The 22,726-nt window shown below is 46.8% G+C and overlaps 1 protein-coding gene across 2 annotated transcripts in view; it reads right to left on the reverse strand.

Annotated features, from left to right (window-relative positions):
- Nucleotides 1-19,223, reverse strand: part of C5_1H10orf53 (chromosome 5_1 C10orf53 homolog) — a 202,176-nt gene extending 182,953 nt beyond the window's left edge. The window contains exon 1 of one of the 2 annotated variants that reach the window (XM_078641117.1): nucleotides 18,319-19,223. In XM_078641117.1, coding sequence (XP_078497243.1) covers nucleotides 18,319-18,415 — 97 coding nt within the window. In that variant the 5' untranslated portion in view covers nucleotides 18,416-19,223. Of the gene's footprint in view, nucleotides 1-18,299 lie in introns of both variants that reach the window. The other variant, XM_078641118.1, reaches the window with a different exon arrangement.
- Between the last annotated feature and the right edge of the window lie 3,503 nt (nucleotides 19,224-22,726).

Below are 22,726 nucleotides of genomic sequence, written 5' to 3' on the forward strand. Positions count from 1 at the left end.
GTGGTTTATTCATTAAACAAAACATTTCCAATCTCTACTTTTTTGTGTGTAAAAGAAATTGAATATTGTGAGTCTGTCTTCCATGTTTTTATTGGCCCTGTTAAACACTATAGTACGTTTTCTATTTCTTTTGGCATGGATATGTTTTTAAAGGTGATAGAGCACATTGTTATACCAAAGGGGATAATGGACAGAGCGTTTGAGCAAATCAAAAACTCACCCCCAGTCAACTGATCTGGGTTTAATCCATCACCATTCTTTAGCTCACTCCACCACCCCAGTTCAGACATGGCCATATGCAAATCAGTCTGCCCCTGTGCCTCATGGGAACAGTCCAGCCAGAACTGCCAAGCCATGTCTTCCCTGGACCGGAAACAAGCATCCTGGGACCGGTTTTGGGTTAATAACCCTCATCAGTCAGGCTACCTTGAATCCAGTGGCAAAGTGAGCAAGGGACCCACGTCTGGGCATACCCCGCCAACTTAGGGCGAACAAAGCGATACCCCTAGCTCACTCTGCCACTGGATTCAAGATAGTCTGGCTGATGAGGGTTATGAACACGAAACCGGTCCCAGGAGGATTTTCTGTACCGTGCACAGCCTTCGGCCAGGCAAAGCAGGGAGCTGGCAACATGCCCAAACCACTTAGAGGGGGCCATGCCCTCCCCCCGCAGGCAACCGACCCCACGTTGTGCACGGCTTCGGCAAGGCACAGAAGGGAGTTGGCAACATGGCAACCCACTAGGAGGCAGACATCCCTCGCCCCCACTAACATCCAACCCCATGCTATGAATGACCTTTAGTAATGAGTGGCATGGGCTTAGCTGCAGAACCTGTTTTGTAGCCAGGCCCTCCTTCCAGCTCCACACAGGAAGCCAACTCCAAGCTGCGCAGGGGGCTGGCCACATTGTTTGACCAGATGCCAAGCCCCATGGCTAAACCCCCAGCAGGCTGCGAACCCCACACCACACACAGCCTTTGGTGTGCACAGTGTAGGGTTGGCCTTCGGGCCCCAGGGACCTCAAGCCCAGGGGATAAAACATACATATTAAGGGGATGAGGGCATGCAACCCACCTCCCCTAGCCTTTATTGGCCCGAGGGACCACATCCCCTGGGGCCAAATTCAATAAAACCGTGAAGGGGGCCCCAGGGTCCAAATCTAAGGGGATGAGGGGCATGTAACCCCTCCCCAAGCCTTATTACGCTCCCGGAGAACCTGATACCCTGAGGCCAAATTGAGTAAAAAAGGGGAGGGGGCTGCGTGGTCCTCCGTCCCCAAACTTTCTTGGATGCTGGAGACCCCATCTTCTGCGCCAAAATCTAAGGAGGGGTGGAGTGCAGCCCCCAGTCTTATTTTTGCTTAAAAGGAGAAGGGGTGTGCGGCCCCCCTCCCAGAGCCTTCTTGGGCCCTGAGGATCACATCTGCTGGGGACACATTTAATAAAAAGAGGGAGGGGACGTGTGGTCCCACTCCAAGAGCATTTTTAGGCCCTGGTGACCCCATACCCTGGGGTTGAATAATTAATAAAGGGAGGTGGGCGGGCAGCCCCCCTCCCTGAGCCTAATTAGGCACCTATGTGGGCAGAGAATCCACTGTGTCCTGGGGTGGGCATCGCCAGGACACAGCAAGGGAGCCGGCCCCCATCCCCCAAGGTCATTAAAGGCTCAGCTAGGGGGTGGCGCACCCCTGAGGGATGGGGTCCACAGGGCCCTTTAAAGCTCAGTAAGAGGGACCAATCAACCTCTCACCCTTTTAAAAAGACTTTGGGTGCCAGAGATGAGGTCCTCGTGGCCAAACTCAGCTCGGGGAGGGGCGGCTGCGCACCTTTCCCCCCTAAATAATTAAATTGGGCCCCTAAGGATGTAGCCCCCGGGGCCAAAAATGGCTCCGGGAAAAGAGCTGCATGACTCCCTTCCCATGCAGACAGACATGTATAGGGCCCAGGGGATGGGGTATGGTGCCCCTCCCCTAAATAAGTCAATTGGGCCTAGGGAGATGGGGTCTCCAGGGTAGAAAACGGCTCAGGGAGAGGGCCCTTCCCCTAAATTAAAGAATGCAGCCTGCGCCACCATTATGTTTTTTTGTTGCGCTCCCGCAGGAGTCTCATGTTGCCATCAGCCAATCAAAGTGCTCGCTCCTGTGGGAGTCTGACTCTTGTGGGAACAAAATGGCCCAAGGGGAAAAAAACTCCCTGAGTCAATCAGAACACTCTGTTTTTAAATTGGCTCTCCTATGAGCCTCTCGCTACTTTTTGTCTAGTTTGTGTATGGAAAGTTTCAAGGTGATCCGTTAAGTGGGGGCTGGGAAAAAAGAAGGGTCCTAAGATGCAAATTTTCCATAGACTTTTTTTTTAAGACAGTGCTACCACAAAAACCTCTGAATGGATTTACACCAAATTTGACAGGACACTGGATCCTGGTCCAAAAAGTGATTTAGTGGAACTCAGTTCAGTAGGTTTTGAGAAACTAAGGTTAAAAAAGAATTGCATAAATGGAAGTTTGGGTCCAAGGGACTCTTGCAAGAGTACCTCGAAAAAATAAAGCACTCTGATTAGCCTAAGGGGTGTTTTTTCATTTTGGCCAACTGCCACAGGAGACAGCGCTATGATTGTCTGCCAGCAACATTAGGAAAATGTTGTTGGCAGCCATTACGGGTCCCGGGTTCTTAATCCCCTGTTCTGCAGTTTTTTAAGACTAATATAAGAGGGGGACAGGGTATGGATACCCTGCCCCCTAGGCCCTGTGGTGGGGACCCTGGAGGGAATGCCCACAAAAGAAAAAAATTCTGTGGGATAGTGGTGAAAAAAAGATGAAAATAGTGCCCGCCATTTAGGGAGGGGTCCTGATTGGGCACTTCTTCCTGAGCCCATTTTGGGCCATGGGGACCCCAAACCTTGGGGCCAGCTAACTTCAGTAAGGGGAGGAGGGTGCGTGGCCACCTTTCTCAAGCCAATTGCGGGCCCGGTGAACCCATCCTCCATGGCCTAATGCATTATTTAAGGGAAGTGGGGAGTGCTGTCCCCTCTTTGGGCCTTGTTAGACCCTGGGGACTCCATGTCCGGGGGCCTAAACTATAAACAAAGGGGAGGGAGTCCACGCAGCCCCATCCCTGAGCCTGATAGGCCCCCATGCCCCGGGCCCGGCTCTTTTACTGTGCCCAGGGATGATACCACAGGGACATAGTAGATTTCCTGACCGTGGAAACATGTGTTTTCTCCTGTCATGTGGTAGCATTTTTAAATCTCCTGCCAAATGGGAGCAAACATGCCATCCCAACCTGCAGTAGTGTGGGTAGGTAGGCAAGGCAAGTCTGCTCCCAGCCGGTGGGAGATTTAAGCCTGCACCCACTGGCGGTGAGCAGACTTCTGTCCTGTTCCCTGCCTGCACTCCTGCGGGTAGAAAAACAGAGCACATATTTCTCCCGTTCAGAGGGTGCATGCATAATTAGCTGCTTCCACTGGGCAAGGGGAATGCCGGCTCCCACACTATGCAGGGAGCGTGCTGAGACCACAGGAGCCCTGAAGCTTCCCATTCTGCCCCCAACTAGTAGTTTGTGGGTGCCCAGATTAGGTACCGGGGCACCAACCTCTGGATATGGGGGATTTGATCCCTGGGTTCAAGAAGGCTTAGGGAGGGTGGCGCACAACTCCTCCCCTTAATAATAAATTTCCTAAAAATGCTTTGGGAGGGTGCCTGCATGACTCCCTTCCCTTTTTAATTACATGTGGCCTCAGGGGACAGGGTTCCATGGGTCCAAGCCAGCTTTGAGAGAGGGGGCTGCATGCCCCCCTCCTCTTAAAAATCCATTTGCACCCCGGGGGATGGGGCGCCCAGGGATTAATAAGGCTTGGGAGGGGACAGCGTGGACCCTATCCCCCCAATTTGGTTCCCACGGAATGGCGGCCCGGGGACTAGTAAGGCTGAGGGAGGGGGCCACGTAGCCCTCCTTGCATTTATTTTTAATTTGGCCCTAGGCATGGGGTCCATCTGGCCCAAGAAGGCACGTGGAGGATGCCACATGCCGTTTTCCCCTAAATTATGGAATCTGACCTCGGGAAATGGGGTATTTGGGGCCTAATAAGGTTCATGGAAGGGGGCCTCACTCCCCTTTAAAAAAATTCCCCAGACAATAGAGTTCCTGTGGCCCGAAGGCTAAATGTACAACCCATTCTACCGGGCGGGGTTGACTACCAGCACAGAGGTTGGCCAGGCCCTGTGTCCAACTGCTCACGGCAGACAGCCAAAGGCCATGCGCAGTGGGAGATTGGCTTTTCATATTACTTTATGTTAAAAAAACTAGAAAGTCACTGAAGAAACAAAGGTTAAAGTGACAGTATAGTTTGGAATTGTTATTATATTTTACTTTACTTTAAAAAAAAACCTTAGCAATTCACTGAAAAAAATAAAGGTTAAAGTAATGTTACCGTTAGGTGAATATGTCATTGCCAACATAACATTTTGAACTGAAATAAACAACAGAAATTCACCAGTTACAGTTAGAAGAGATAACTATAACTTGTGCCACCACTATGCACTGCTTCTGACCTCATGTATTACGTCACTCATGACATGGTCTATGACTTCATTTATGACATTACTGACTTCTCTCAAAAATAATTCTAATTTCTGGCAATCTTTCAGTTAAAGACATTAGCCATTATCTGTGATTTTCTAAAATAATCTCCAATACAGACTATCCCATTAATTTGGGTTTATTTCTATTAATGAATTCAGCTTTAAATTGGTGCCAGGAGCATAGGTGTTGGTTACAGATTACACTTGTCTTCTGATATTCTGGAACTTAGTAAATAGCAACAGCCAACTGTAATATGCTTGAAATTGTTGACATATTTCACCTTTCTCTAGACCATTATGGGTAGCTGTAAAGTACGGTTAACAGGAGATTGCTGCAAGATGCAGACCAGACTTGACTGGAGTTTCTTAAAATCACCTTTAGGAGTGGCTTCATTCACCTCCAACCCCACTGTGAACTCATTTTTCCCCTTAAGCCTTAATAGACCATTTTAATGCTTTTTAAAATGCTACAATTCGTGTAGGGCTCCTTGGTTCAAACCTGTTAAAGATTACAGAAAATACATGCCACTGTAGTAGATTATGCACACACCTTGTGTGTTATCCAGAAACACCCTGTGTCCAGTGGGTGTAGAAAGACAACAAAGGGTGTGTTAAGACTATTTTAGATAAAACATTCCACAACTGAAAAGTAACACAGTTCTTGGGATCTCCGGCACTGTATTATTATGTATCTATTGGACTTGTGACTTCACCTATGTTCCTCTTGCATGATGTTACTGTTTGGTTTGTGGCTTTCTTCAAACCCGATAAACAAATGTTGGAGAAAAAAGGTTTCTTGGACAGTATTGACTAAGAAAATAATAAAGTCAATTTCCTTAAAAAACACTGTTTTTATTACTTACAGATGCTATGTTAACACTTTCTACCACATTGGAGATACAGTTTCAGTAAACTAATCTGCCAACAGCCAAAATATGTTTTAACCTCTTCCTGCCTTTTCAAGGCTTGATGTTCCAAATCATCAGGATTTTAGAATCCTTTTTGCTTTTTATTTTTTTTTGTTTTAACATTTTATTGAAAAACAACAGCAGAGTCATCATCCAGCAATCAAGCAATACAATACAGAATCAGATATATTGGGCATGTACAGAAAGAAATCACTTTAATGATCATTACGCCGTCTCGTTCCAGCCTTATCCATTGCCATTTCAACAGAGGGGGAGGAACAGATCCCCCTTCTATACACATTCCAATGTCCCCACTTTTTATCCCACTTTTTGGGGCATCCTCTGATCTTAAATACAGATTTTTCAGCCAGCATGCATCTATCCATTTCGGCCCCCCAGCCCACCAGGAGTGGCCTCTGGGGGGCACTCCATTGCATTGCCACCGCACGCTTCACCAACAAGAAACCCAAGGCTACCCACTAAAGCTTCACGTCCTTGAGGTCTGTAGCACCCCATATATTAAGAATCCCTTCCTTAGGGGAAAGAAGAATGGGTTTCCCCACCGCTGCCGTCATTTTGTGAACTGCCCTGTCCCAAAATTGTTGGATTACTGGACATTCCCACAGCACATGGTAAAAAGAGCCAGGGAGGCCGCAGCCTCGGAGACACATATCATCCGGGCGTCTTCCCAGTTTGGCCAAGAGGGGGACAGACAGATATGTTCTGTGTAAGATTTTCAATTGGATCAGCCTGAAGCGGTGATTTATCGCCGTTTCCCTGGGGGACATCAGTGCCGATCTCCATTCGTCCTCGTCTAGGTGCCCCACATCCCCCTGCCACTTGTCTCGTAGGGCCTGGTAAGTGCACGATATTGCCTTTGTCAGGAGTGGCTTCGGAAGTAACCTATCTTCTAGAGGGGAGGCCTCCGGAAGGGATGAGAGGTCTGGCACATTGGTAGTGATAGCATGTGTAATTTGGAGGTACCTGAATGCCTCGGCTTGGGCAAGATCATGTCTCTGTTGGAGTTCGGCAAAAGTCAACAGTTTCCACTTGTGGATCAAGTTACCTAGGGCGGAGATGCCGATCATGTCCCATCTATCAAACCCCTTGAAATGGCAAAGGGAGCCTAGTTTCTGTGAGGCCCAGAGCGGGGTAGCTTGAGTAAACACGCCAGACCATCCCAGGCTCTTGGTAGCTCTGTGCCAAATAGCAATGGTTTGTGTCATGGGTCCCACATATCGATTTCGGGGGAATTTGCCATATAGGGCGCCTAAATACCCCTCCCACCCTATCTGATAGCGTTCTAAATGAAAGGCCGGGTTTGTGGGTGGCCCATGGATCCAGGAGTTGGTGGCCACCAGTTGGGAGGCCCAATAATAGAGGCGTATATTTGGCAAGGCAATACCCCCATCGTACCATCCCTGAGTCCGTTTGTGCAGAGCAATTCGAGGCGCCTTGCCATCCCATAGGAGGAGCTGCAAATCACCCTCCAATGCACGGAAGAAGGAGTCAGCAATTGGGAATGGACAATTTTGAAGGACATAGAGAAAGCGCGGGAGTGCTAACATTTTGAAAAGAGCCGCTCTGCCAGGGAGGGATAGGGGCAACGTACGCCAGTGGGAAACGTCGTTATGGAGCCTCTGTAGCGGGCCTTTCAGGTTGTGTTCGTAGAAGAGTTTGGGTTCTGGAGTAGCAAAAATACCCAGATATTTGAATCCATCCTTGGCCACAGCAATGGAGAATCCTCTCGGAAGAATGGGTGGAGGGCCATGGAGACAAAACTGGGCAGACTTGGACCAGTTGATTGAGAAACCAGAATATTTCCCAAAATTTGTGATGACATGAAACAGACTGTTAATGGAGGATCTGGGAGAGGAGACATAAACAAGAATGTGATCTGCATATAGGGATACTTTATCAATCGTGTCGTCATTCCATCTCAACCCTTTAATGGAGACATCAGTTCGGATCCACTGGGCTAGTGGTTCCAATGTGAGTGCAAATAGGAGGGGAGAGAGGGGACACCCCTGCCTCGTTCCCCTATGCCTGTGGTTCCCAAAGTGTGCGCCGCGGCGCCCCGGTGCGCCGTGATGAGAAGCCAGGGGCGCCACGCCGCCGCCCAGGATGTGGCTCCTTTGTGCTGAACGTGATCCCCGCCCTCGCCCTCTGCATTTAAATGGCTCAATTAAGAGCTCGGTGAGGTTACGGCGGGCGAAATGGCTAAAACTGTAGCTGCCTAAAGGAAGAGATAGATAAGGCGCCGGCCGGGTTAGGAAGGTATGTGTTTTGGGGTAGGGCAAATGGGGAGTTGCACAATTATATTTGGTGTTTCTTTTCTAGACAGTTGTTACATTGAAAGGAGCACTGGCATTTTCTAATTAATGGAGTCTTCCTGCTTTCTTAAGTTTGTTGTCTAGATAGTTTGGGGGTATGTGCGTGAAGTGCTTTCAAACAAAACTGATGTGATATATATGATATTTATTACAGAGGCTCTACTATATCATGACATTGTGGAGTATCAGGGGAGGAAGCAATAAAAAACCGGGTATTGCCAAAGCCAATATGATTTGCCTTTAGATTTTGTCAGCCGACCTTTAGATTTTGCCAGTGCTGGTTGCCGCTGCTGAACCGCTTCTGCAGAAGGAACTAAATTGCTAAAATGCTTTGTTTTTTTGTTAAAATGCTTTGTTGATGCTAGACCCCGTCAGCAAAAAAAAAGCAGCAGTGCCCACTGCAGCTTGATGAGGCATGTACATGCAAGAATAAACATTTAAAAGCAAAGTGGGACAAGGAGAGCCGGAGAAGCAACAAATGATCTGACAGCCTGGGGTAACTGGAAAGAGCAAACCGGAGAGCAAGGGAGGCAGGGATGTGAGTAGGAAATAGCACATCAAGGAGAGGAAAACACCTGCACACCCATGGAGTGCTAGAAAAAGAAAAATAGTTCCCTGAATGTTAGCAGTAGAAAAAGTATGCAAGTCATCATATCAAAAGGATGATACATACCCTATGTACCAGTGGCGGGACAAACCTTGGTGGATTGAAAGCCACTGAATAAGAAGCAAGTAAACAAGATGGGAAAGAAAGCAAACCATTCATGAACAGTGGTCTGACCCATAGACTACGCTCAGTTTTGTTATTGTGTAATATAGATTTTAAGATAAATGACAGCTAAAACCTGCTTTGGATAAGACTGTTGCTTTTCATGATTTTGGCCTGTACTGGTGTTGCAGTGCTACATTTCAGAACAATCCAGTTCCCTTTCTGGTTGTTAAGGGCCTATGTTTGTGTAAGGACATTTGATGACACCTGGCTATTGCTTGGGAATTTCTAATTAAGGTATATCCAGATATGATGATGCCTTATTTAAGCTCCTTATAGGAGTTGAGTCTCCAGTGTTACTTGTATGAAGAGCTTTACAGAATATCAAAGCTGTGTCTTTACACATCTTATCAATGTGAAAGGATTACTATGTAGCGTAGTAGTCTGTGGCACTGCCGTGGTTTAGGAACAAGAGAGTTCTGGTTTCAGATACTATTTACCTAAAGCGGTGGTTCCCAAAGTGTGCGCCGCGGATCCCCGGTGCGCCGTGATGAGAAGCCAGGGGCGCCGGGCCGCCGCCCGGATGTGGCTCCTTTGTGCTGAACGTGATCCCAGCTCTCGCCCTCTGCATTTAAATGGCTCAATTAAGAGCTCGGTGAGGTTACGGCGGGCAAAATGGCAAAAACTGTAGCTGCCTAAAGGAAGAGCTAGATAAGGTGCCGGCCGGGTTAGGAAGGTATGTGTTTTTGGGTGGGGCAAATGGGGAGTTGCACAATTATATTTGGCGTTTCTTTTCTAGACAGTTGTTATATTGCATGGAGCACTGGCATTTTCTAATTAATGGAGAAATAATCGTGGCTGAGACAGACTCCTCGACTCTCCGTGTCTCATTTCTGGAGCGTGGGAGGGCGGTTGGTTGGTTGGGGAGTGTCACATTAATTTGAGAGAAGTGAAAGTAAGCAGAGAGGGCAGGTGCTGCTAGCGGAAGCCAATTTAAATACGCTTAAAACAATGTTCCGCAAATAAACTCGAGAGCACGTCTCTCCTTTTTACGCACACCGTGAGTGCGTCATATCGAAGCTAAGAATCTAAACGTCGATGTTGAATTAATAAGCACCATGTGGGTTTTATTTACAAGCCCATTGTTTACAAGCCCCTTGCGCCGCCGGTGCGTCACTTTGTGGCGGTGGTTCCCAAAGTGTGCGCCGCTGCACCCCGGTACGCCGGTAAAAAAATGGTGGGGAGCCACGGCCAACTGCCAAGTAGGTCAAGGGAGCCACGGGTCAAAAAAGTTTGGGAACCACTGCCCTATGCAATTGGAATTGTCTGGAAGTATGGGCGTTAACTCGTACCTGGCCCAACAAGTCAGTGTAAAGTAATCGGACCCATTGAATGAAAACCGGCCCAAATCCAAAACGTGTCAGGACCTCAAAGAGATAGGACAACTCTATGGAATCGAATGCCAGGGTGTCATCAAGGGACAGAATTGCGGCATCTTCCTGTATATAGGGCTGCCTGCCCAATACGTTGTGCAATCTACGGAGGTTTAAGGCCGTGTTCCGGCCCGGAAGGAATCCCGATTGGTCATCATGTACTAGGGAGGGGAGGACTGTGAGGAGTCTGGTAGCCAGGAGTTTGGCCAGAATCTTGACCTCAGCATTAATGAGAGAAATCGGCCTATAAGAGCCGCAATCAGTGGATGGCTTGTTGGGTTTGTGGATGACTGCAATTGAGGCCAGGCGCTGGTCTAGTGGCAGATGCCACGTTCAAGACTTTCCTCAAACATAGCCTTTAGGTGGGGAATCACCTCTTGGACCATCCCTTTGAGGAATTCAATGGGGACACCATTAGTTCTAGCCCATCTAGAGCCCTGTTCGCGGCGTTCTAGCCAAGCAAGCATTTTACCTGCCCTGTCTCCCAGCTCATAGATCCGGTGGCGGGTTTGCAGCAATTTAGCTTGGGCCTTTTCTAACGCCAGCGCCCTGTATTCTATTTGTTTAAGTCTAAGGCGGGTAGCTGTCTCAGCGGATGGGGTAGTGTTGAGGTCAGACTCTAGGCTGAGCAACTCCGATTCAGTCTGAAGCAGTAGCTCGGACTGCTTAAGTTGATACCCAGATTTAAGAGCAAGCGCCCTCCCCTTGTTGACGGTTTTGTACGCCTCCCAGATTGTGACGGCCAATTGGACCGAACTAAGTTTTTCGGCAAAATAATACTCAGTGTGTTCAAGCAGGCTGTCTCTGATGTCAGGAATTTTCAGGAGCCATGGGTTGATAACTATGGGACCCGTGGTCACTTGTTGATGATAGGTGAGTTCAACAGTGAGAGGAGAGTGATCCGAGATATCTCGGGGAAGTCCCTTTGGGTTGCGAAATAGGCCAACATCTGCCGTGTGGCAAAAAATATAGTCAATACGGGACATACTGTTATGGGCGTTGGAATAGTGCGTGAAGTAAGGGGTGTTGGGATGAGATGTCCGCCGAAGGTCCTCCAAGCCCATAGCCTGCGCAAAGTCTAAAAGGTCTGAGCCCTGTCTATGGGAGCCACGTCGGGGGTGTCTATCTATAGTGTCGTCCATGGTCATGTTAAAGTCTCCACCAAGAACCAGTGTACCCTGGGGTAGGTCTAACAACAGTCGTTCTAAGGTCGTCAGGGCATCTTTACTCAATGCTGGTGGGATGTAGGCCGAGATAATGTTTAAGTGTCGCCCCTCCTATGTGGTCTTGGCCACTGCAAAGCGGCCCCGGGGATCAGCCCACGTCTTAGAACAGGTAAGTGGAAGGTTTTTCTTGACAAGGATACCGGTGCCTCGAGTTCCGGAGGTGAAACCAGCGTGCACCAATAGTTTGTACCCCCCTCGATGGAGTGCCCGACACGTGTTGCCCATCAGGTGTGCCTCTTGGAGTAGCACCAGATCAGGAGTGTGGCGTTTGAGGTACTGCAATGTCACTCCTCTATTTATCTTGCTACCAAGGCCATTAACATTCCACGTCATGAGGGTGAGTGCCCTAGTGTGAGATTGCGTCATGGTGGATGGTATAGTAAAGGACATGTGGACAGGATTGTAGCTAAAGGCTGAGCCAGTTGGGAACAAGGACAAGCATCCATAAAGGATAGGGTGGCAACGAAGGCCGGACAGTAGTGTCTAATATGCCCATAGTCAAGGCGGACTCTGCGAAGTCTGCAAACAACAAAAGAAAATAAAAAACACCATCGAAGATGGAATGCAAGCCTGCAATTGGATCTGTGGAGCAAAAACCAAATGAACAAACAACCCCAAACCCAGTGTCGCCCCCCCTCCCCTCCCTCCCCCCCACCCTGCTTCCCTGCCGGCGGACCTGAAACTATCCACTCCCCAACTTGGCAGAGTGCCTGTCGCCCTCCCAATCATAAACGGGGTGCCTGGAGAGCCTAAGATACCTCTCGCCTGAGAGTGAAGGAGTCATTTTCGGGCGATGAAATTCAAGAGTCAAATGAAACTTGGTGTGCACAAGAACATAGTATAAGGAGCGTAGTTGTCTAATGGCCAGCCAGAGCCATTGAGGGATGAGAGGAGGAGGGGAGGAAGGAGGGGAGAGAAAAAAAAAAGAAAAAGAAAAAAAAGGGGAGGAAGACAATTGGGTCAAGGAGTCGAATCGCATGGCTCAGGCTGCCCGCTGTCACCCAAATAAAGAAACATATCATACTGGACCACACAACCGCAGAAAGGGAGTCCCAACAGTCCACCCTCAAGCGCTCCGAAGATCTCATTATGCATCCTGGGAGATCGTAGTAAACAGTTCAGGGCTCTCAGGTTGCGGATCCTGTTCGAAGCAAGCACCAGACGCTCCATACTTGCCAGGAGACTGTCCCGCCAGGCGCCAGCCCTCCAGCCACTCCCACACCTCGCTCGGAGACAAAAAGAACCAGGCTTTACCTTCAGATTCCACTCAGAGTTTGGCCGGGAATAGCATGGAGTATTTTATGTGTCGATCCCGTAGTGCCTTTTTAACCTCCAAGAAACTACGTCTCCTTGCTTGCACCTTCATCGTGAAGTCCGGAAAGAACATAATATGGGCGTTGTCTATTTTTAATGGTGAACCAGCCCTGGCCGTTTGAAGGATGACATCCCGGTCTCTGAAGTTGAAGACCCTTGCAATGATGGGCCGAGGGAGGGCCCCTGGCTTCGGCTTCCCTCCCGGGACTCTGTGGGCCCGCTCAATTGAGAAATAGTTCGACAGTTTTTTGGGCTGGAGGTGCTTCAAAACTAAGTCCTCAACAAAGCGGTCGGCTGCGGGCTCTTCCATCCTCTCAGGTACCCCCAGGATGCGGATGTTGTTCCGTCTCGCCCGCCCTTCATACTCATCCAGGAGGTCTCCCATCTGCCGCTGCTGCTGTTGGAGTTGCGCTACTTGTTGCCGTAGGGTAGAAGTGTCATCAATAAGCGCTGCGGTTTTAACCTCAACATCTCGCACTTTGGAGTCCATTTTACGGAGGTCTGCGCGCAACAGTGTCACCTCTATATTCACTGAATCTATGCGAGTCTCCAATGAGGACCGGACCCCCGCTATGGCCTCCAAAACCTCCTCTAGAGTTAGGGCCTTTGCTGATGGGGCCGGGGAGACGACCTGCGCAGGGACGTCCGATGGAGTATTCATCCCGTCTCCCTTAGCTCCCCAGGAATGTTTATTTGTTTGTCTCTGTGTGGGGCTCCTGTTACCCTTAACAGAAGTCATCAGGACTGCAGATAGGGGGCAGAATCTCAATGCTTCTTTGGTGCATTTTGGAGTTTTTCCTATCCATGGGGATAGGCCCAGCCACACAACAGCCACACAACAGCAGTTCCATTTTTATGTGGTAGGAGTTTGATGGACCACAACAGATTTTTGAATTTTTCATCACAGAATTGTAAGTAAAATCTGAGACTTTGCCCAAAGTTTGACGTGGGTAAGAAAACTTAGTGAATCCATGCAAATCACACCACCCTGGAGTCACCTGAGTGTCTAGTTTTTTTAGAAATGTCTGGGTATGGTTGATTTCTCTTGGTGTCAGCTGAGCACAGGCCCAAATACGCAGTTACTCACATCGCCAGAATGGGTCAATTTGATAGGCAAATCTTGATTGTAGGATGACCGGCTTTTCTGCATTTCTACCACAGATTTTTTGCCTTTTACTAGACCTTAGATTTTTTCTGGTTTTAGAACTCTGTGCATTTTACCCCGTGCTAACCAGCGGTAAATTGCCTTTGCGTCCCATTTAACATGGTAGAATTGACATACTCCTAATAGGTATTGGTATGTTTAAAGCCCCTCCCATTTGTTTATTGACTTTAGCCCCAGAGCATGGGTCCCTGTGGCCTATTACGGTTTGGGGAGAGGGGCTGCACACCCTCTCCCCTTAATATCCATGTTTTGACCCCAGGGCCTGAAGGCCAACCCTACGCTGCGCATACCAAAGGCTGTGCACGGTGAGGGGTTGGCAGCCTGCTGTACATGGCCAAAGATTGTGCGAAGTGTGGTGTTGGCTGCACTGTGGCCAAACCTCTGCTGTGCAAGGCCAAAGGCTGTGTGCAGCTTGGGGTTGGCTATATGCAGTCAACCGCCCGCTGCACAAGGCCAAAGAATGGTGGGGCGCAAGTTATAGTTACCTTAGGGCACAAGCTATAATTGCTTGAGATAACTATATTAACTGGTGAATTTTTGTGGTTTTTAGAGTTTAAAATGTTACATTGTTACTAACTATTTAACCGATCTACACCATTACTTTAAGACTTTAGGTCACATTTACAACAAGTGCCTCTTATTGTGTCCCTACCCTTTGCAACTAATTTACTAAATGTATTAATCCATCCTTCATCAGTGTTTTCAATCCAATTAGCTTTTTACTCTTTGCAATTATACAGTTCTTTAATATTAGCTTAGAACTGAAAACCACCTGCTTTTTTTTCTCAGGGAGAAAGTTTTCTGTCCTTTTCTCAAGATCTCAACATAGCTCTTACTGTCTGAGAGGCAACGTAATTGGCTTATGAGAAGCCACAGAATTAGAAGAAACAAATATTTGTTTCAAAAATGAAAAAAATTAAGGGCCTGATTACGACCTTGGCGGTGTGGGAGCGGGGCAACATGCCACCGCTCGCACTGCCAAAGTCAACTGCCAGCCGCCCGCCGGATTACAAGCTGTAATCTGGGCAGGCAGTCCTGCGATTGCTGACCCACAGCGCTGCCTTTCCAAAGGCTCATAGGAGAGCCTTAGAAAGGCAGCACCATGAGTCAGTAACAGCGCGCAAGGCATCAACTGTAAAGGCCATGCCATGCTAGAACAGGGGGTGCATGCAGATAGGGAGCACACCATGTGCCCTCCTGCATGCACCCCAGTGCAGCATGGCACCAGGTTCCTCACCACTAGCAGTTTCATGGTTGGCTCACCGTCATGAGACAGCTGGCAGTGAGGAAACTCGTGATATGCTTGGCGGGCAGCAGCGGCCTCACAGTGCCACGCAACAGCCAGGGATTGCGGATTCCTTGTGGTTGCGGAGTGCGATGCCGGTTGGACTGCCCAACTTGTAATGGGGCAGTCTGACTGCGGCGCATCCGTGAGTCTAGTGGTCTGTGGACCGTCAGGCTCATAATATGGCCTAAGTCAATAACCATTAAGTTGTTAAGTCGCACTGCAGCTTAAAATATTGGCAAGGCAGCTTTCATACATTTTGGAACAGTCATATGGTCTGGATGTTGTGCAACTAGGTTCCCAACCTAGGAGGTAATTGTGTACTCCTCAATTATTACCGTAGATGAAATCTGAGGTGTTGTGGATGAGGGTTGCATGGAGGGTGAGCTTCCTTGACCTTTCTGCTGCGTTCAATGCAGTTGATTACTGTAATCATATTGACTGATTGAAGGATTGGAGGTATAATGCTCAGTTGGTTTAGATCGTTAATTAAAGGTGGAAGACAGCTTCTATCACTCCTTCCTTATAAATAAGTTAACATACAGCTGAGACCTTTTTCACAAACCAGATGACCGCATGATTACTGGTGTAACATTCACCGATATATTTGATGGATCCTTTGAACTAACACCATCGATAGGTGTGGACATACACAGTGTACAAGATACAGATTTTAATAACGAGATATTAGGATTGACACTACCTGTGTATGAGAACAGACATATGTTTAAGGTTACTGACAGGATAGACAAGCAACAACCACATGAATGAAGCGATTTCTCTATATTCTTAAGCCCTGAAGAAGTCCGCTTGAGGACGAAACGCGTTGGCAGGCTCAGATTTTTTACAAATATGAATAAAGAATGATTTACAAATGACACAAGATATGTTTGATTATTTCCTGGGAAAACATTTGTTCATTATAAATTGATTTCAATATGTATATGGATCAACAATGATGTATACATGTATTTCATATAAGAAAGAGTGCAGGGCAGTTTTTGGCTATATTTAAGACACATCCTCTTTTAATCAATTTTTCAGTAACAGCTGTCCTATTCACTAATGTTTTTAGCGCCATGATGCCATTCCAGGTATGAGCATTATATGAATAAATAATCAATCAAATTCTCCATCCCACAACTTGAAGAATTGCCGGACTAGTTAATTGACTCATAAGGCAATGAACTTCAACACTCTCTAATAAAATGTCTAACCTCTAAGACTTATCTCTTGTCCATTACACCTCATTAGAGCAGTACCCTCTGTAATTGAAGACGTATGTAGAATACCAATGTGCTAAGGAAAATAACTACTATATGCATATTACAACATTCTGTGTTGAGCAATGGCCTCGAGATATTCTCCATAAACAAATCAACAGTCAATGAGGTAGCTAATGTTACCATTGATCCAGGAACAAATGCACTGAATATCTCCTTAAGTGCAACCATTCTGAATTCAAAGATTAGCACTAGATTGGTGGATATTAAGGGGTAGATCTACAAAAAAGTGACGCATTTGTAGAGATGCGTCACTTTTCCTGCGCTGAGTTACTACGAGGTGCCGGCGCTATCACGACTGACGGTGGCAGTTGATGTGATTTTTGGTGAAACAGTGATATAGCGTGCACTCAATAAAATATGGGTACAGGTATGCCCGCACAGGGCTCTGTTCTGGATTCATAAAACGAGAATTGGAGTGGTGCAGGGTGGCACAATAACCCACGCCCTGATGAAATTGCTGTGAGTTTATTCCTGGGCAATGAAACATGTCAGCTTTTTAAGAGGGCAGACACACAGCACTGAATAAAGTAGTGAAGCTAGTGTGTCTTAGCCCAGTTTTAATAGTGGGGTTATACTAGTAATTTCTTACACCTGAGCACCAGTGTTCACCTTTACATTTCATTTTTGTTGTATGGGTTGTTTGCACTACACATTTTCATTTAGGTTGGAGGTTGCTAATGATGAGAACCTGAGGTAGTAGGCGAGTACCTTCCTATTTACCCCCATGGTGTTACTTCCGTGAGGCACCTCCTTCCATTTCACACATTTTTTACTTTTCCTTTTCTCTTCCTCTCTCCTCTTTTGGAAGTTCTTTGACACTTTAGCCTCATCTTTGGGGAGGGATAGTTGGGACTATACATATTTAGGAAACAACACAACTAAGTATAACATTTCAGCAAATAATTTTTAAAGAGGTGACCCTGACCTGGCAAATACAGACGGTATAGATTGCAACTGCTGTCCCTAGGAAAATTCCGATATGGGATACAGATCTCTGGATGAAGTTCACTGTGTGAGCAGGTTCTGACTTTCCCTGCGCCACCCTGAGAAACCCTTGCGCCACTGTGGAAGCGCCTTATTTACAATACGGCGGACCATGGTGCAAGGATTGACTGATGCGCCAGAAATTCTGACGCATGTTGGCGCAAAAGTCACGCATTGCTGGAGTCGTGTCGCAAGTACAACGCAACTCCAGCAATGCATAGGGAGGCCTATCCCCATTGTGCTGCATCACTCCTTAAGCCTGCTCCTGCTGTGGCGTCCTAGAAGTGGCACAGTGAAATCTTGTAGATTTCACTGTGTCACTTCTATGAGGCTTTTTTGCATGGGATTGCCCACCCTGCATACACTATACCTGACGCAGGGAGGATAGCCCTGCTCAGAAGACAAGTATAGATTGACACACTACCAGCTCTTTACACCCAGCTAAATATCAGCCATTTAAATTCTTATTGCTACAACAATTATATTGCACCATAGCAAGTTTCTAGGACTGTGGAGACAAGAAATTGTAGAAATCCTAAAGAAAAGATAACTGGAAGGCCTACATTTTTGCTCTTATTTGCATTAGAGCTAAACAGATGAAAAGCCTATACAGCTACAGGAAAAGCTATCCACAAATAATCAGTAAATGTCTAGCAGTTCTCCTATATTATGGTTATTTATGAATCGCTTGAGCTTGGCTATGTTTCAGGAGTGAAGCGTCACAGTCTACGACATTGGCTCTTAGGCAATATGTAATCATTAAACCATAGAGACAACCACTATTACCTACATAATCTTTGGGGGTAGTACTTCAGCAGTTGATCTCTCATCAGCTTAATCACTACCTAGTACTCAACTCTCCTGCTCCACCTGACCCAATGCTCCACAATATGGCCTAACATTCAAACTGGATATGGGTAGCCATCGGGCTATATTAAATGAAGGTTCAAATTCCAACTGGAAATCCTATTGTCTTTGTTAGCCATACAATCGCATTCATAAGTAAATGTAATTATTTGCTCTTTAATATGCGTGTACTATAGTGTTTTTCTGTTAAGAGCCACGTACATATAATATTTACCCAAAAGTATTTCCTTTACCTTGCAACCCTTCCAATCGAAATGTCCGGTGTTTGACCAGGCCATCGCTGCCCTTGTATGGACCGTATCTGATGATCACCTTGGCATTTTCCGGCATGGTAAGGAAAGGCAACTGTTAAGTTCAGCACTAGTTAGGGAGATTGATCAGAACAAGATGGAAAGAATCTATGTTTGAAATACGCTCGATCGGGTGACAATAATGAAATGTAAATGTAGCCGTTCATGTAATTACATAGTACAATGTAGGGATCGCGATAAGCAAAGTAAAATCATAGTTGATTGCAAGGCTGCCTTAGGTTCGAAGAGCACGAGTGACAGCTAGACTAGGTTAAATTCCACTTCCCCCTGGATTCTTCGAGGATAACAGGAGTTCCTACTTCCAATGCAGTCAGCGAGGGATGGTGGGAAATGTCCTTTGTGTACAGTGGCTCGCGAAAGAGTTCACTATCCACCAGGTTTACAAGTCACTTCATTAAATGCGCATTGAATGAACCGTCGTCGTAGGTTTGGCTCACAAGAGCATGATTTTTTTTAATAGTAGTAGTGGAGTAGCACTCTACGATTGATTTTACGTTCGGGTGGACAGTCTCTGTGAGATTGTAGGTGTTTGCTGCATAGATTCTGATCAGTCTCGCAAAAGCGAGGAAAGATCGGAACAGGCTGGTATGAGATGCAGGCATGCAGGGCAAATGTTTGGGACTTCTTGCCTTGCTCTGTATCGTGGATTAATTCGGGAGTAGTGGTTTTAATTGCTCCAGAGAAATGCTTGAGGTCTGTCTGTCTGTATTAAATGCAGTTCAGGGCAGGGTTTGCGCGTGCTCAAGGTCAGCAGTACTCGAACCTCCTTTAGTCCACAAGTTGTGTTTCTGCACTCTCTGGTCGCAGTATTTACTTCTGTATCTCAGTGGCGAGACGCCGTTGCTAAGGAAGTGTTACGTAACATTTGCGTCTGACTCTGCAAGCTCCAATCAGAAAGCCCGTCTCACTAGGCTCGCGTGCGTCTCGGGACGTTTAAAGGTATTGGCTGTACGTGTGCGTAGCACAGTCACTGAAGGAGAGAAGAAGCGTATGCGATTTGCTACTTAGTGGCGCTGATAATGATACATTAGGGAATGGCGGTTCAGTCGTCTGATATGAAACAAAGACTGTAAATAGGATAGCAGGCAGGGGTGCAGGAGTCAAACAAACAGTTTTGAATGTAAGCTGAGCGCATATTTTATAGAGAAAAAGATATTCCAGCTCACAGGTTTGGCGCCACTTTCCTCTTCCCTTTCATTTTACTCCGGTCTGCCTTTTAGTGGTGGCTGGTGACATTTGAAAGTGTGCGGCCTAAAGTTCGTAATGAGTGCGGACGAGCGAGCCAAGTGTCCTAAATGGGATTGGGATTGGAATAGGGCGGGGGGCGGATTTCCCTCCCGAGAAAATTTTGAAAAAAGAATGGGCAATTGGTCCATTTTCAAGCATATTTTTGAAAGCTAGAGGGTTAATAAATACATAAAGAGACTTCATATGATAATGACATGGGTAGGTGCTTATTCAGTACAGTATAACCACCAGTGGCGGCTGGTGGAATTTTAAACTGGCAGGGCGTACACAGAACGAGTCTCTGTCCCGATATCGTACTTGTGAAATAGTGAGCTCCGAGAGTGTGCACCCCAGAAGCGTCATGGTGAGAGTTAATCTGCAGAAGTAGTTTTCCTGTCACTTGCATGCATAGGAGATATGGCGGTGAATACTTTAGTCACAGGGATTCATTGTACTTGTAGTATAAGCATCAGTGTTTTTAGTAGGGAATAAGTTATTGCAGTTTTATACATAGTTTTTAGAGTGACATTTAGGAGGAAAATTACGAGTGGCTGCAAAGTATACTTGTTCTTTCAATTGTTTATATAAAAGGTCGACTGTGCACGGAAACGTGAAAAAACCCTCTGGCTCCCACATGTGTTCTTGTTGTTTCCTTGCACCTTTCACTCTCTCGGTTGGGTGGTGTAAGTTATTAACACACTTGCCTTTGCTTCCAAGACGCCCCCAGTTCCAAATCCATGTGCAACACTTTATGTTCATGCTGCAGAAATTATGTTTAAAATGGGAAATTCTTAGCGAACTGAAAATGCATACTTGCCTCCCTCCGAAACAATACACCAATGAATCGAGCCTCCCTCCAAAACAATACACCAATGAATAGAGACGAACATAACTCAGTGACCACACAATTGAGAGCAGTATGAATAACTATGGAGGGGAACATGCGATCTTTTAAAAAGCAGTTCCTACAACAATTTTAGTTTAACACTGCAGGATCACGTTGCACAAGCCCGGTCACTCTTACACAGAGTATGCAACCCCTACCTCCCCCTCACGGACAGCGTCCATGAAAAAAATAAAATAAAACGTACCTGCTGCCTCGCCGTCTTGTTGCTCAGCTCCTCCGCCATGCACAGGCCCCCAGACAACTCCTTAACCCATAGGCCAATCCATACGCTCTTCTGCCAGACTCGAATCCTCGGCTTCCCGCCTGCCACACCCCTTTCCCAATTCGTCACAGGGTGGGTCTCACCGCGCCCTGTAATGAGTTGGGAAAGGGTGGGGTGACAGTCTCCACTCTTTGATTGACGTGGAGGGTTAGCGATCCCGGGCTTGGATTTCAAACGCCCGGGGTTAACTTCACCTCCATGCCATCAGGGGGTGGAGACTGGGGCCTGAAGCTCAGTCTTTGCTGAGCTGATGACATCACAGCCTTCAGGGCTGTGAGGTTCTCAGCCAGCAAACACTTAAGCTTCTTTGCGCCCGCAAGGGGTCAGTCACGTCACTTGACATGCCTGCGTCTAGTCACGGCGGCGGTATCAGTGATTGGGGCTGCCCGGGCAGACAGTGCCTGGCTGTTTTCGATAATGGTCATGGAGATTGGAGACTAAATTATTATATTATTTAAAAGGAGAAAAACAGGGGGGATATATATTTTAAATAAATAAAATATGATCTAGCACTTTTGGCAACGGGGGCGGAGCCCCGACGCCCACAGGCAGAAACCGCCACTGATAACCACAGAACTTAATAATGAGATAACAGTGCAAGTACCTCAAATAAGTTAATTCATAGTATGCTGGGAAAGTCACATAAGAGAGAAATTATTGAAGAGGCTCCTTAGTATTTGAATGTTGGCAAATACATGTTGCTGGGGGTTTAAAGACAGGTGAAATGTCAGGCAGTGTCTTCTGACAAACTGCTGATTTTCGCTTCTGATCGACATTGATGTTTGCTCTGACTGCAAAGTGAGAGGATTTTGTAATGGTAAACAAATGCGTGACAATCTTGCTGTGTGTGCTAAAGGAGGTGTGAAACTGAGGAAAAGGCTGTATTATCAAAACACATGTGTAGCACAGTAAAATGTAATAAATGCCATGGTCTGGGACTACCGGCCACCCCCCTCCTTAACACACTGACAGGATTACTTAATTCAACCATTCAACACATGGGTCTTTGGAAGTCAGGGGGTCAGGGCCCCCCCTGGCCGTATTTATTAAAATATAAAAACAAAATAAAAATTTTAATAAAATAAACATTTAGACAATTATTAAATGCACATTTCAGAACATTAGATTTACATCCATTTTTGACATGGTATGATGGGCTAACCTTAACAAATATCTAGTACAGCGTGTTTCCTAACCGAATCTAACATCCTGAAAATTAAAATACATTCTAATAATTTAAGTCGTACGGCAAGGTCGCTAACCGGTGTCAGATCCTTTTACAGCTGCGCTCTCACGTTCGAGATGCGCATGCGCAACCCAGGGCACGTTTCACCCACGTGCGCTCCCTGAACTCCATTTAACCATAACAGGAGGGCCCTGACACTCGCGCACCTTGATGACATCATAGTGTCTGTGAGGGGTGGCTACCAGCCTGAGGAAAGCGTAGACTCCCTCCCCCGTACCCTTCTAAGTAATGGATATCATATCCTGCCCCTGAAGTTCTGGGAGAGACCAATGACCCCTCCCGACGGGCGGCCCCTTTCGTGAATGGGCCCGCCCCCCCTAAGGACCTTAAAATGCTGCTCACCGATTATGACCTTACCGCCAGACCCACATAATAAATACGACATTGCTATACTAAGAGGGAAAAAAGGCCTAAGGAGAAAATTAGTTAACACACAGCAAAGCACAAAACATATACATATGTACATTTTCCTGTAAACGGGAAAAAGGCCTAAGGAGAAAATTAGTTAAACAACCACAGCAAAGCACAAAACATCTCCATATGTACATTCCACCTGTAAATGGGAAAAAAGGCCTAATGAAGCAAGCATGATATTCCTATGATCCTGCACATCGCTAGACAGTATACCTACCATTAAATGTACCCAAGTTCCGCTAATCAAGGGGATGGAGGGTGGGGAAAATTACAC

This window comes from Lissotriton helveticus, chromosome 5_1, assembly GCF_964261635.1.
Source record: "Lissotriton helveticus chromosome 5_1, aLisHel1.1, whole genome shotgun sequence".
NCBI classification, from domain to species: domain Eukaryota; kingdom Metazoa; phylum Chordata; class Amphibia; order Caudata; family Salamandridae; genus Lissotriton; species Lissotriton helveticus.